At 35.9% G+C, this 16,299-nt stretch overlaps 1 protein-coding gene across 1 annotated transcript in view; it reads left to right on the top strand.

The window, feature by feature from the left end:
• ITGA1 (integrin subunit alpha 1) overlaps positions 1-15,868 on the top strand; it is a 161,037-nt gene extending 145,169 nt beyond the window's left edge. The window contains exons 27-29 of the mRNA XM_039256206.1: positions 811-903; positions 3,995-4,111; positions 9,585-15,868. Of these exons, the coding sequence (XP_039112137.1) occupies positions 811-903; positions 3,995-4,111; positions 9,585-9,629 (255 nt within the window). The 3' untranslated portion in view covers positions 9,630-15,868. The remainder of the gene's footprint in view (positions 1-810; positions 904-3,994; positions 4,112-9,584) is intronic.
• The last annotated feature ends 431 nt before the right edge of the window (positions 15,869-16,299 follow it).

Below are 16,299 nucleotides of genomic sequence, written 5' to 3'. Positions count from 1 at the left end.
AGACTATACACACACACATATATATATATGTATTTACACACATATATATAGTACACTTATATGTACTATATATACATGTATTTGCATATATATTTATTTTATATTTACTCATACATTTATTTAATATATATAAATTTAATATAAATATATATATATTTATTTACATATATTATATTTATATATTAATTTATTTATTTACATATATATTATATTATATATATGTGTGTGTATATATATATATATATATATATATATATATATAATAAGAGGACATGTTTTGGCTCCTGATAGTCAAATCTGTCTGGCAACAAGCTACAAAACTTAATCCATTGTATTTTGTGTGATTTGTTCCTCTCTTAGAAGTGGTGAATTATATGAAATTTCTATTTTTGGGTTCAACCATATTAAGTTGCTATTTTTGGAAGTCACAAACTGTTGGGTATTGGCAATTTCACATTTAATCCTAAAAAGCTTCTATATAAATTTCATTACCAGGGTGTAGCTGTTTTACACCTAGTTAGCTACATGAAAGGGGGGCATGGTTTGAGATTTGGTTTTGCTAAGGATAAATCTGAAGAAAAGGATTTCAAAAATTTTTCATTCTATAACAAGAACCTAAGTGACAATTTGAGTGCAGACAGGAGGGAGGGAGATCATTTGAAACCACCAGGCCCTTTCAGATGTTAACAAAACCAGTGTTTTTTAGTCTCGCAGGAAAATTCAATTATAAAAATTGCACTAACTCAAACATGACTAGCTCTCACTGTGATTAGCCTAATATATTAAAAATAAATCCTGTTTGCTCTTCAGGCTCGTTTTTCCAGCTTAAATCTTACTGTAAGGGCAGACCTTCAGAGTGAAAATACATTACTGACTTTAAGTACTGGCAATCAAAAAAGAGAGGTAAGTACAACTCCTATATGTTTTGAAAACCTTGTACATTTCACTGTGGATTTTGTGACATGATGTTTTATAATTGCGTATAGTCCCTGAAGCAGTGACTAGTCCTAAGTAGCAGACAGTTTTTGCTACGAATTATATCTAATTAGCTTCAAGTGTGATTTCAGTCTTTGTAGGAAACTGGGCAAAAGCCATGATATTTACAATCAACATGCCACACTTGACTTTACTGCTTGTAAGTAGCTATCACATTAAATTGATGTTTTTATTTTCATCTTGACAACAAATGATGCAGTTCTAATTTTCCTCCTTAAAACCAACATTATAAAGTGCAATTGACATCTGAAGAACTTGGAAAACGCTTCACAGAAAGTAACTGTACAGTGTATGGAAATAAATGTAAATTTTTAAAGGTTTTCTTCATTCCATCATTAGGAAGCCTGAAGCAAAATTGAGATATTCCCTCATGCAATTTCACACATTAGTCTTTGGTAAAAATAAAATGGTTTGAGTTTCTTCCTACTATATTATAATAAAATAAGGGCAGAGTACTTATTATAGATGTGGATACGTAAGCATAATTTCTCTTCTTATCATGGAAGAGTTTAAATATCCCATGTGGATAGTATGACTCATAACATTTTATTTTAAAGCTACCTAACATTCAGATGTTATTTAAAAATTTCTTATTTCAGGGGTGCCTGGGTAGCTCAGTCAGTTAGTTAATAGTCCAACTTTTGGTTTCAGCTCAGGTCATAATCTCACCATGGGACGTAGGATCAAGCCCCACACTAGCCTCCACACTGAATATGGGATCCTGCTTGGGATTCTCTCTCTCCCTGTCTCTCTGCCCCTCCCCTGCTCACTCACTCACTCTCTCTCTCAAAAATAAATAAACATTTTTTTAAAAACTATTATTTGAAATTAATACATATTTCAAATAATTCCAATTGTCAATGACTTCTGGTAAGTATTCACCTTTAAAGAATATACGCATATAAGGCATACAGCATACACATATAATGTTCACTTACATTATAAAGAGCACTGATAGGGGGCATCTGGGTGGCTCAGTAGGTTAAGTGTCTGACTTTGGCTCAGGTCATGATCTCACGGTTCACAAGTTCAAGCCCCACATCAGGCTCTGTACTGACAGCTCAGAGCCTGGCGTCTGCTTCAGAATCTGTGTCTCCCTCTCTATCTGCCCCTTCCCTACTCTCTCTCTCTCCCTTTCTCTCTCTCTCTCAAAAAAATGAATAAACATTAAAAACAATTTTTTAAATAAATAAAATAAAGAGCACTGATAAATGCAGAGTTGCTCCATATGTAGGGAAGCCAAAATTTTACCAGTAAGCACTCCCCCAAAAAATGAGTATATATATATACTATATTAGAAAAGAGTGCATTTGATTCCTAGATATATTTTGTTACAATTTTATAATTAGTTTTATTTCCCCTAAGTGTTAGTTTAAAATTCCCTTTATTCAACAGCTCATCCTAAAGGAAAATTATACTGGCATTGTTAAAATTCCAAAATGATCATTTTGTAATTGTGTGATCTTAGAGAAGTCACTGGTCCCGACATCTAGATTTCAGCTTCTGTATTTGTAAGTTCAGGGAGTTGTTTTAGATGTATTTAAAATCTGTCTCAAACAGTCTTTTTTTTTTTTAATATTTTTTATTTATTTCTAGGGGAGAGAGAGAGACAGCGTGAGCAAGGGAGGGTCAGAGAGAGAGGGAGTCACAGACCGAAACAGGCTCCAGGCTTTGAGCCGGCAGTCAGCACAGAGCCCGACGCGGGGCTCGAACCCATGAACCGCGAGATCATGACCTAAGCGAAAGTCGGATGCTTAACCGACTAAGCCACCCAGGCGCCCCTGTCTCAAACAGTCTTATCCTGTACATATGTATACTCGTGCAGCTCAGTACTCCCCAGGTGTCAGCAGTGACCCACAGGGAGCCATCTGAGGAGTCTCCAAAATATATAAATATTATGCCCATTAGTTTGTTCTTTTTACCTCCAGTCCTCCCTGTAGCTTAAGGAATTGAGACATTCCTTGTGACAACCAAATACAGAAACTTGAGCTGTTATTAGTCATTGCCACCTACTGTGACTTAGGTTTTTTTCCTCTGAAACCTAGGGATGAGACACAGGGTGAATAAGTTTCATAGGCGTTTGACAGCCACATTGAGTAGCTGGAACACTAAAAGCTGTTTACTTCCAAATTTTCCTTCAATTAAGACTTGATTTATATTGGGGTGCCTTCAGACTTCAACTCAAGTCATGATCTCACAAGGTTCCCGGGTTCAAGCCCTGTGCCAGGCTCTGTGCAGACAGCTCAGAGCTGGAGTCTGCTTCAGATTCTGTGTCTCCCTCTCTCCCTGCTTCTCCCCTGCTGGTGCTCTCTCCCTCTCGCTCTCATGTCTCTCTCTCACTCTTACCCTCATGCTCTTTCTCAAAAATAAACAGAAAAAAATAAAATTAAAAATAAAAGAAGACCTGATTTATAGATATTGACAAAAGATAAGTCAACTGGAAGAGACAGTGTGGTATAATAAAAGGTACAAGGGGGTGAATATATGTGCAGAAATTAATTTATCTGTACACTTAGCTTTGTGCATTTTACTATATGAAAATTATAAATTTGTAGACAAAAAATAAAGCACACTAAAATTAGAATTAGAAGAAGACCTACTCAGGTTTTTATGTCAATAACCTGTGGTGACATTCCAGCCTAAATTTTTATGACTATGATCATATGCTAAAGTCGATCAATGAATCTTTAACATGTATAATACTTATTGTTCTCACGAGTTAAATTCACCTCTCCTCCTGAACATTCCAATTCATAGGCAGTTTACTCTTTACATATACATTTCTAAAGCATAAGATTATAAATACTTTTGGAACAATAAATTTGACATGATTAAATTTGACTTGATTTAGATTTTGAAGAGAAAAAGGGCATTTTTAAATGTAGTAATCAGATTAATTACATCATTGGGTAGAATATTATAGCCTGTAAGAACTTAATGTACCAGGAGTTATAATAGGTGTTTATCAATGTTAACAGACTTGTTTAATAATTTTCAGTTTGCTATTCAAATATCCAAAGATGGACTGCCAGGCAGAGTGCCGTTATGGGTCATCCTATTGAGTGCTTTTGCTGGATTGTTGCTATTAATGCTGCTCATATTAGCACTGTGGAAGGTAAGCACCAAAGTTCCTTTGATTTTCTATTTCAACTATCAATAGCAAATTGGTGAAATAAATTATTAGTTATCCAAGCTGTGTAATACAATATTATACAGCCATTAAAAATATTGAGGGACATCTGAGTGGCTCAGTCAGTTGAGTATCCAACTTTTGATTTCGGCTCAGTTCATAATCCCAGGGTCATGGAACAGAGCCCTGCATTGGGCTCCGCGTAGAGCCTGGAGCCTGCTTGAGATTCTTTCTCTCTCTACTTCTCTGCCCCTCTCCTCACTAGTGCTGTCTATCTCTATCTCTCTAAAATAAAATGGAAAGAAAAATATTGAAATGATGGGACCAAGATAAAATTTTTTTAAAAATGTATCTCTCAAACATTGTGCACAACTTAATCCCAGTTTTGTACAAGAAAAAAAAAATAAACAAATCCAAAAAACATAATGAATCTCTCTAGAGGTTGGGATTATAAGGGACTTTTATATGTCTACAACATTGAGATTATAAATTAAGTATACATTACTTTTATAAGGAAAGGAAAATGAAAACTCTCTTTTATTAAAAAATGAATTCCTTATCAGTTTAAGAAAATATAAGCAATAGAATGGTTAAGATGAACCTTATCCTAATCACTTATCTCTATGTATCTTAAAAACTAAGATTCCTTTTCTATATAAAGAAATATAGCATATTTTATGCAATAGTGTGCATGAGTGAGAGATGAGAAATTTATTAATTAGTTGATGGAAACAGAAAGATTACTGTTTCACTGACTCCTACTTCTTATCCTCTTGTGAAACTATTTCTGTTGGGTAAATCCATAGATTTACATAGATGTTTGCTTATACTGAAGTATGTGAGATTTTTCAAACTCTTAGCTACATCATTTTAAAATTAAACAGAACTGAGGGGCATCTGGGTGGCTCAGTCGATTAAACGTTTGACTTCGTCTCAGGTTATGATCTCACGGTTCCCGGGTTCAGCTGTCAACACAGAACCTGATTTGGATTCTCTGTTACTCTCCCTCTGCCCCTTCCCTGCATGTGATCTGTCTCTCTCAAAAGAAATAAATAAACTTTTAAAAAGATAATTAAATTAAGTTAAATGAAATTAAGCAGAACTGAGATGATAGCATTTACAATAAATTTAATAGAGAATAAAAGCCCACAGGCAAGTTGAATTTAATGTTCTTCCAATTAAACATAAAATTGGTATTTATTCTAACATAGTATCATCCTATATTTTACCAAATTGTTCTATTAAATAGCTAAACTGTGTTAAAAATGCAGGTTGTGGCTACATATTACTTTTTCTAATACCTGAGCAGTAGAATTCTCTTTTAATCAAATAGTTCTAATAATAAATTTCTGTCCTACCAAATTGCCAAATGTTCGTATCTTTTTCGACTCTTAAAATAACTTCCTCTTTTGGGGGGTGGGTTTACACTTAGAGAAGATGATAAACAAAGCCATGTTAAAGATGTAGATCAGTAGCATTTCCAGCAAAGTCTCTGAGACAGAATTAATTCTTTGCTTTCTCAAACCTCCGGCTCTCAGGGGTTACCAGTGCTCTGCAATACCTGGCTTTGCCACACTGTGGTACCCAAGACCTGGCTTAGTGGTGCTGCGGTTGTGCCTGAAACCTAGAATGTGGTTTCTTCATTTATATACACCTCTGTTTCAGAGAGGGTTTTGTTGTTGATTTCTTCCCGTGTGATCTGTTCTGAGCACTGCACTTGCCTGTATAGATTTAGGGCATGGCTGATAAGAGAAAAGGAAAGCCAGAGCTGATATTTGGATAGGTTTTCTCTGGTGGCATATGTCTGCTTAAAACAAATATGTTTTATCTACTTGTTTCTTTTGGTCACCAGTCTGAATATAAAGGTAAAAATAAACACATCCAGTCAATGATGTTTTTTTGATACATTCTTAGATCTTTTTAGCCCCAGGAAGGAAGGTAATTTAGCAACCTTTGCACTGCTCTAAGCAGTAGGTACATTTAGTTCAACCACTTAAGTGGCAGATGCCTCAATCAGAACTGTGACTCCACAGAAAAAGGGAATTAGGACTTCCTGAGTGCTTTCTGCATGCCAGGAACTGTTTTAGCTTTTCCACTGTAATATTAACATCAATCCTCTGAGAAAGACACTACTGTGAACCTCATTTTGTTAATGAGGAAGCTAAGGTATATATATGTTCCCCGAGGCCACATCGTTTATCGGGCTCAGAGTAAGGACCTCAACCTAGACCATTTCACTTCATTGCCAACACTATAAGCCCTTTGCTCTGTGTTCTCTCTTTCTTTTGTTCACTCTGTTGTCCTTAAACCTTTTCAACTCAGTACTTTAACTACATTTTATACTTGATAACATTGAAGCAAAGAAAAGTTAAGTAACTCTCCCAAGATTACCAGCTACTAAGGGGTTTAATTCAAGCAATAATCTATCAGCAACGCCCATCCTTTTTCCAGTATTTCCCACTGCTGCAGGCTATGGGGCAGGGCTCTTCATCGCGGAGCTCCAGGAATTGGGTTTTGTTCCAGAGAGTCATGAATTCTCTGAAATGTATAAAAGTATTTTGTTTTAGAATGAGAGTCCCTAGTTTGATTCAGTCTTTCAGCTGGTCCATTATATGAAAAAGATTAAGTGCCCCTCCCCCTGCTTTAATGCCATGTTGAACATCCCTGAAGCGTGTATTTGGTATGTAGTAGGCTCAGAAAAGCTACTGTCATTCCCAGGGATCGTTTTATACTAATTATACCGGGAGCAGAAACCTCAGGACTATCCCTTCTTTCTCCTCCTTCCAAATCTGAGCACTCTGGAAGTTCATGGGAACTTCCTGGCTCCATACAGAAGACAGGCCAAAGATTCTTACTGGAGCTGTGAATTTATTTCAAAAGGCACAGTCTTTATATAATTTACCCCTGAACCCATGACAGAAATTGAAGTTTGACAAAATCTTATTAACAGCTTAATTTACTTAATATTGAAGAGAGAAGGCTTGTAGGGGGCACAGATCTAAATAGATTGAGAAACAATCCCTGGAATATGGTAGGACATATTGAGGGGGAAGATCAGTCCAGCCAATATAACCAATGGAATGAAAGGAGACTCAGCCCATGGAGGAAGCTTGAAAAAGCAGAACATTTCTCTCTCTTAATTTGATTTCATAGCAATGCCTGAGGTTCCATCAGTGATGATTTATTTACAAATCCTAAAGCTTTGTTCCTCATCCACTAGGCCTATCTTTGGTGGATGATGGGAAATAGCACTACAATTTTTTAGTTTTTTCTGTATTAGTATCAATTTATTCATTCAACATTTATTCTATGTTATAGTCAGTAAGCACGTACTTTCTACCAGGTACTGTTTAATCTGACCCTTTGCCATAGGGTTTTGAACTAGGGAAGCATAAATAAGATCTAGCACTTACTGATAAGTAAATATGAAAAGACAAAGAAAGAAAGTGAAAGTTGTTAGGTCTGGGCACTGAAAACAAACTTAACTTGTTTTTAATCTTGGTTAGTATTGGTCTTCATCAGTTTGAAACTATGTTCTATATTCACCTAGTCTCCACTCCTATGACCCAACTTCCACTAAAGACCCAAGTTAGTAGAATTAGTTGGGTGAGAAAGTTCAGATAACACAATTAAGTTTTAAAACAGAGCATTTAGTGTGTGAAAGCAAAGGAAAGTTGGAAAGATGCAAGAAGACTTGAGAGTGGAAGGCAGGAGATCGAGAACAGGGCAGAGCAGGTGAAAGAAAAGTCTTACAATTCACCACCTGTGTCTGTGAAAGCCTCATCTGATTTATTTTTGACTCAGGACATGCAGTTAAGGGGCCTGATGATTTTTGAATCCAGTACTTTTAGTATTGGCTCAAAGAAAAAAACCCAAGACATGTAGAACTGCTGTTAGAAGAGGGACAGATTCATTGTTTTTTTCATGTTTATTTGCTCTGTTGTCTTTGCCTCATCTTCCACCAACTAGATTCTGGCATGATGGAAAACATAAAGAAGTTAACTTCTCCCACTTAAAAATGCATATTTTTGACCATGTATCCCTTGTAAGCCCTCAATTATTCAATAATTATTTTTTAGCATATCATTCCCTTGCATGATTCACCATAACTTCTTGACTAAAATAATACGAAGGTACCACACTTTCAAAGAACTAACTTATTGTCTGCTTGAACTATTAATAATCTACTCTGAAATTTTTTTTTTAATTTTTTCCAGTGTTTTTATTTATTTCTAGGAGAGAGAGACAGCGTGAGCAGGGGAGGGTCAGAGAGAGAGGGAGACACAGAATCTGAAACAGGCTCCAGGCTCTGAGCTGGCTGTCAGCACAGAGCCCGACGCGGGGCTCGAACCCACGAACCGCGAGATCATGACCCAAGCGAAAGTCGGATGCTCAACCGACTAAGCCACCCAGGCGCCCCTGAATTTTTTTTTTTTAAAAAGACCCTCAATCTCCTTTTATTTAAAATGTCTATGTGTGGGATGCCTGGATGGCTCAGTCGGTTAAGCATCCAACTCGATTTCTGCTCTGGTCATGAACTCACAGTTCATGGGATTGAGCCCTGCATTGGGCTCTGTGTTGACAGTGGGGAGTCTGCTTGGAATTCTCTCTCTCCCTCTCTCCCTGCTCCTCATCCACTCATGCTCACTAGCTCTCTCTGAAAATAAATAAACTTAAAAAAAATTAATACCCACATTTTGCATTAGATTATTACAAAGGCCCCTTTCAGACCCTATACTTACTTTTATTTTAATGTACAAAAGGAAATAAATAAAACAGTTATAATTTTTATAATGCCCCAAATTACAAAGTACAATGAAAAGTTACCCATATTCACCCCTATGTGAAATTTCTTGTATGTTCAGAAATATGTTTCTTATATCCAAACGATCCAGCATGTTTTCAAGAGGTATTTCCTGTCACATCTATAAAGATAGATGTCCTGAACATTTAAAGTTAATCCAGACAATTCGTATCTCCCTAACCTCTCAGCCATAATGCATGTACCAGATTCCCCATGAGTTCTAATGACCTCAGTTTATGAGCACCAGTTATTTGTTAGAATTTCTCTGCCACATCCCTGAAAAAAAAGATGATAGCAAAGTGCCATTTAGTGCCAGCTAACTGTAGTTTGTATGTCTTCCCAAATATTTTCCCAAAACCTTTATAAGTTAATTCACCACAGGTACTAGTTCTTACTGGGAGCATGATATATTTAACCAACAAAAAAAGTTTAAAATGAAAAAACAACTTAATAAATGTCATTTCTTCACATTCAATATTACTTAGCAGTCAATGGAAATAAACTTCTCAATTATATTAAGTATTTGTATTATTAATTATTTGTATGCCCCAAATCACTAACATAGTATTAATTTAAATTTTATCCAAGGAGACTAGTATTTATTACTTAAAGTCAAATAATTAATTTATATTACGTTTGATATTTTCTCAACAGATTGGATTCTTCAAAAGACCACTAAAGAAGAAAATGGAGAAATGACATATTTTACAGGAGAAAAATAATAATAATTATTCAATGATCTATCCTCAGGTTTGCCTCAAATATGTGACAAGAAATATATTGATACAATCAAAGACATAGTCACATAACTTTATGTAATCCATCAGGGAGTAATCACTTGGAAGGTGACAGGTGAAGAAGATCCAAAAACAATACCATAAAGATATATTTTATAAAATGATGAAAAGTATTTTTAAATAATTACACATGTGTATTATTTAAGTACAATTACACAGTGTTTTGAAGATGAAGAATAACCTGTACAAACATGTTGTATATTCAATCAGCATTCAGAGTATTTAAGGAATGCATAAAAAGATTTTTATGATCATTGATAAATTAAGCTTTTTCCACTGATTCCTGATGAATATCCACATGCAGCATGATAGTGAACATTTGTAAATTACAAGAAAAGAGGTAACTGAAAAAAGATAACTTCCCCTTTTCAAATGAGAAATTTTTCCTGGGTAGAGTATATATAAAATATAGACTAAAAATATAATTAAGTCACAGAGAATACATTCAGCATCTTTGTGTTGGGTTCTGTACTTGGAAAGTTTTCTTTCCAAAGTGCTTGGAAACTTCAAGCTAAAGGAAAACCAAGAGAGACTTGATTAAAGGCAGTGCACTGAATGGATTAATTTAAGCTTTCACAGAACATGCTTCATTTTGATATTGAGCCCTAAAACTCAAAACTTCATGCTGAAAACAACACTTCACAGCAATTTTGTGTGACATACCAGCGATTTGTCATGAAAAGCCATGTTGTGTGTGGAATATGCTAAGATGGCTTCTGAACAGAACATGGCAGCTTAGGCAAATGCCACGGAAATGCTGAAGTCATCTTTGCTGGGCAACTTTTGAACATTAGGGGCCTCAGGATGTAACCCAAAGTAGGAGTTTTCTCAACTCCTGGTACATGGTTCATTTAAACCCTCAAGCTGTGAGAGTATGTTTATTTTTCATTTTTTAAGGTATTTAATTTTCCAAACACATTTCTTATTTTTATGAAAGACAGTATTCCATTTCAGTATTGCATTTTACCAAGAAGACACTGCTTTTTTCTTAGTGTGGCATACAATATTTAAATTGAACTCCAGAAATGAATTTTAAAGAACTTTAGCTTTGAAACTTCGCACCAACAGAAAGAGATCACACCTCTGTATGAGCTTCTTTGTTCCTGAAGTAATCATCATGGTGCCTTGGACTCTACTGTAGCATAAGCTCCTAGGTTGCTTGTTGCTTAGGAAAATCACAATGAATGAATGTATCGTAGCTGCATGTATGAACTACTGCTGTAAAATTAGCTGATTCTTCTGCAACAACTCTATCTCTCCACCTGGCTGACCATCACAAGACCACATCTGTCCAGCACCTTATCCAGAAAGTCCTGGACTCTACTTTTCTCAAAAAGCATCAAATGGAGGAGAAATTAAATGCATAGATTTAATTTTTTTAACTAATTTCCAAGGAATTATCTGAAAACTCAGAGTCAGCCTACCTCGTGGCGCTCCATGTCTACATCTAAGATCCTGTCAATCAAAGCCATGCACCTGGGGAGTGCCAAGGTCAACAGTGCCAGAAGAAAGGCTCAATCTTTCCAGAGGTTCGATATCTTCCTGCTGGCCTGTAATTGATGAGAAAAGCCCACTTGGAATTTCCTTCATTCCCACTACCTATCTCCAGGTTCCGAAATCATTCTTTCCACCTATTCTTTCTTTACCCAATAAAACTCAGGTCTTTCTTATTCAGAGTCACCATGCTATACAACTCCTGTGCACAGCCTGTTCAGCAGCTCTGCTCCAATCTCAGCACATTCTTAGAAATAAATCTAACAGATAAACTTAAATTCACACTTGCCCTCTATGACTGCTCAGCCAAGAATTCACTGAACCAGGAGTGTGCACATTTTATGGTGTTAACCGTAAATATGGTGTTAACCCAGAGAGAAAAGATGGAAACAATGTCATTTTGAACTTTTTAGAAAAAACAGAAAGAACCACTGGGCAAGATCAAATAGCTCCTTATAATCCTGGCACAGTTTTTAACATCAGTCATTCCCAGCTTTTAAATAGACTTTAGTGAACCAGATATTCATCTTCCTTAATACTGTAACTTGTTGAGATTCATGTGTGTATGTGTGTGAGCATCTGTGTGTGTGTAAACACACATGTACACACACCCACATAAATGCTCAAACACAAATCAAATACAAAATATCTCGATAATACCAAATGACAGGGTTTCACAAAAAGGACAAAAAATAAACACAAAAGTTATACCAGCAAGGAAAGTTTGATTCATCCACTTTGCATATAGTTTCCATTTTCATAAATATTTAACTTTAATGTACACTTCTGCAACTATCTAAAAGATGTAAATGTGGAGGTTTATTAAAATAATAAGTCAGCAGTACACATGTTCTAAAACATAGTCAATGAGTAAGAAATATATTAGCCTCTATAATTTTATTCTAAAGTACTTAAGAAGAAAAGTGTGTGCTTTTTAAAACTATAAGTTTATGCCAGAAACTTTTTATTAACTTTGGTATTTTACAAAATTGATTATTTCTTCCATTGTGAACTGAAATATGTATGAAGTCCCTTTCCAGACCAAACTTAGAAAGGTATATTGGTAAATTATTCAACAACTGGCTCTCCAGGAGGAAAAAAATTCCCTGATTTGTGTCATTTACCAATTTCCATGGCCTAAATAGTCTTGCCATGGCCATTTTCAAGCTACCAATATAATCCTAACCAGCTTACAAAACTCCTGAAAATTATCTGTCAGGTCCCGTGAATCAGTATGAACCAGCTTCAGCACACCATTGAAATAGACTAGATTACAATAATAGGCAATAGATAGATGATAGATATATAGAGTTACAGATATATATATATATATATAAATACACACAATATCATCATACTTCAAATTATCCTTAAAATGCTCATCTCAAGCCCAGCAGGCATAATGCTACATGGTTTCCCATTCTTTAACTTCAATTTCTAAAATTATAGCCTTCCTTTAATATTACTAAAATTTATAAACTTTCAGAAGAAGCAAGAATTGAAAGCAAGAAAATCTAAAGGTTGACACAGTGAAAATCAGAACTTCACAGCCACTAAGAAGCTGCTTCACTTTCTCTAGGAATCCATTGCTCTGGAGCATTATTGTGAAAGTTCATCCTTTGCAAATATTTGTAAGTTCTATGATCCGATTTGAAATTCAGTGGTCCAATTTATTCAGTTATTTTCTTTGAGCTGTAAAGTCATGGGCAGTTTAAGCTGAATATTTCCATGTCATAAATAAATACCCTTGAAATGAGGCTTGTGGGGGGAGAAATGTTTGCAAAATTTGATGCTTAACCATAATAAATGTACCTATGTATGCAAATATATATATGTATGTGTATATATGTATGTATGTGTATATATACATATTATTTATATATATATATATATTCTTTTCCTTTTACAAAACCAATATGTAGACTCAGTTGGAAAACAAATACCTGCACCAAAACCAAAAGGTGGCTGTACAACAGGTGCTTAAGTAGAGCTGGATTGGAGCAGCTGTGAAAAGCTGTGCACACATCCCTCTAAGCATTCCCTGGAAGGGCTACACCCTGGTAGCTTCCATACAGTGTACTTTTATAGAGGATAATGTCTTCATCAAATATGTTGTAATGTTATATGTGAATTAACTGTCTTGCTTTGTACAACACTGAGAAAACTAGGGAAGACCCAGGCTCGGAGCATGGTTCATGTGCTAGGTGCAGTCACGTTATTGTCCAAATAGAGACTTCTGGAAATTTATTTTTAAAAAGTAAATATCCTACACATCCTTCATTTATTTTAGCACTTCTCAAGTCCTCCTCATTAGTCATCTACCCTGGCCCCAACCAAGAGAGATTTTCTAGAGGACTATTGGAGAAAAATCTGTTCAAAACCATGTACTGTTTGCTGTGAATACCAGCTACAGTGAACTGATCATTTATATAGAATTTCAGTCCTCAGCTCTTCTGTGACACAGTCAAGGGATGACATGATGCAGGTAAAATGTAATAGGGACAAAATGCCTTGTACTTCAGAGATGGGACATCTTTAACGTATTCACAAACCTTTATGGGACACCATCAGCAACTATGTCAGGGGTTGAGGGAAGGGCTGCTAGGATGTAGCCATCAGCACTCCACAATCCCCATCCTCACCCATGAACATAATAATCCAAAAAATTAAAAGAAGAATCTAAAGTCTTCAGACTGATGCTATTTTTAACTTAATTTAACTGTAAACAGCAGATTTTTTAATGCAAACACAAGCTTTAAGGCAACTCCTTTTAATATCTAGCTGTCCCTAAACCTCTCCTATGTAGAACACCTGAAACCATCCCTAGAGGTTACAAAGGGCTAAATTCTGCTGTCTCCCAAATGGAAGCACAATTGTACAGCATCTTATGTAAAATAGTAAAATTAGAGGTAACATTTAACATTGTAATCTGGTGAACAAGTCAGTATCTTCTGATCCTCATATTAAAATTTAACCTTGAATTTAGAAATTCCAAGTAACAGCCTTTAACCATCAAACCTTGAGAAAATCTAAAGGACCCCATGTTGGTTCTTAATCCCCAGGCCCACCGTCCTCATTGATATCTGGCACCAAGAGGTCCAGTTTTCAACTGATGAGAGTGGATGTTTCCGCCTCTATGAAAGGCTAAAAGGCCTGAGTTTAACCCCTGAATCCACTACACCCTAGAATCAGCCTGACTCTACCCCATATCAGATATACACAGAAGCACTTGCTGAAAATTTACACTGAAAAATACACAAGGATGAGTTATCACTTCAAATGTATTCTGCTTTGAGGTCAGCTTCTCTCTCTCTCTGTCTTCTTCTTCTTTTTTTTTTTTTTTTTTTGCCCTTTTAAATACATCAAAACCTTTCCACCATAACCAATCAGTTCAGAACTTGACATAAGACTCCCTTGCATTTTCCTCCTGCTACATGCCATGAGGACTGGGCATGAAATGAGCCGGATCCCATTTGCAGGATCTCTCTGCCTTCTCTCAAGTGCACAGTGGGGATGTTCTGTTTTGATTTGGAACTTCCTTGGCAAGGCCAATATAAGCCTTGTGCCCCTTGCAGGTCCTTGAGTAGCTGCATGTTCTTTCTGGTGAGTTGAGACTCGGAAATCCTTTAATTACTTGACACACCACAGAAATCATGGCAGTAAATTAGGGACCAGTGACGCTCTTAACTATGATAATATTTGATTTTACCATATTTCAAGTCACATCTTTATGAAAAAAAGACTAAGTGGAATTTTAGAAGCTCTTCTGCAAAAGACTGAGACTCAACTCTTGATCTGTGCGTATAGAATGGGGACAAATTTTTTTAAAATATCTTCAAGCCAGGGGTCCCCTTGAACAATTCCCTGTTGACATTACCTGTTCCTACCCCCAATTTTTAAGAGAGACATTGAATGAGGAAAACTGAGTGACATAATTGTTTCTCTACAGAGTAGCCAAGCAAAAGGGAAGTCTCACAGAGAAACTAATGATGGCTTTCTGAGATGGCTGCGTGGTAGGTCCAATGCCAGGTGGCAGTCTTGCTGTCATGCCCCTGAGGCATCTTGCATCTTGAGTGACAGAAAAAAAAAAAAAAAGATGAGGTGGGGGAGGGTGGGGAGAGGAAATGAAGTTCTTTGTCTTTAATATATACATCCTTCCTCCTCAAAATACCACAAGCTTCCTTAGATCACACTGCACCCACACACAATACTAACATGTGCTTTGCAAAAGTGAATTGTTGATTAAATAAAAGAATATTCTTACTTGTCTGTTAGCTGGGGCTAATTTCCTGGAGTTTGATATACCTTGTCTCAAGTAAAAACAATCATTTGAAGCAGCAACACACCAAGTCTTCTTCATACTAGAATCATTTCACACAGGACATCCTGATACTAAGCAATGAATTCTGACACCTCCTGGCCTTATTTCAGGATGCAACAACTGTCTCTCTGCTTTCTTCATTAGGAAACATTGGCCTGTGAAGAGAAATGGTGTGAAGAGAAACTACTGTGAGGTTTTAAAATTGTTAACAGACAGTGTGAAGAATTGTATCCATTTGATTAAAAAGAAAAATATTGTGTATAATTACTGCCCTGAAACATGTGCCATATCACTCCAATAAAGTTTTTGGCATCATCTAATATAAGGCATATTGCACTGCTTGTTTTTTTTACTTACCTCAGAATAAACCTATTAAAATGAATAGCTAAAGGGTATATGCATTTTTATAAGACTTTTATTGGACAAACTCATTAGAGGAAAATGTTTTCATCACCTTCAAGAACAAAGAAACACAACCTTTGTTAACTCTAATAATTTTTTAGGAGCCTAACTTAAACCCATTTTTGTCAGGTAATAGTCATTAAACTTATATAATTAGAAATTGCTGAGAAATTAAGACAGTATTTTGAATGTCCAATATGTGGTGTATCCTGTACACTGATTTGAGGTCAGAGGTTTGGTATTTTTGGTCTAATTCTTATCTTATCCTGTGCATCAGCTGCTATCTTACGTCAAGGTAAAGGAGCATCCTGTCTTGTCTATTAACTTTTTGTAAAAATGACTCAAAGAACGTGGT

The sequence above is a fragment of the Hyaena hyaena genome, unplaced genomic scaffold (genome assembly GCF_003009895.1).
Source record: "Hyaena hyaena isolate Hyena2069 unplaced genomic scaffold, ASM300989v1 scaffold_564, whole genome shotgun sequence".
Taxonomy (NCBI): Eukaryota; Metazoa; Chordata; class Mammalia; order Carnivora; family Hyaenidae; genus Hyaena; species Hyaena hyaena.
The sequence above is the reverse complement of the archived record's forward strand: the minus strand, read 5'-3'. Positions and strand labels throughout refer to the sequence as shown.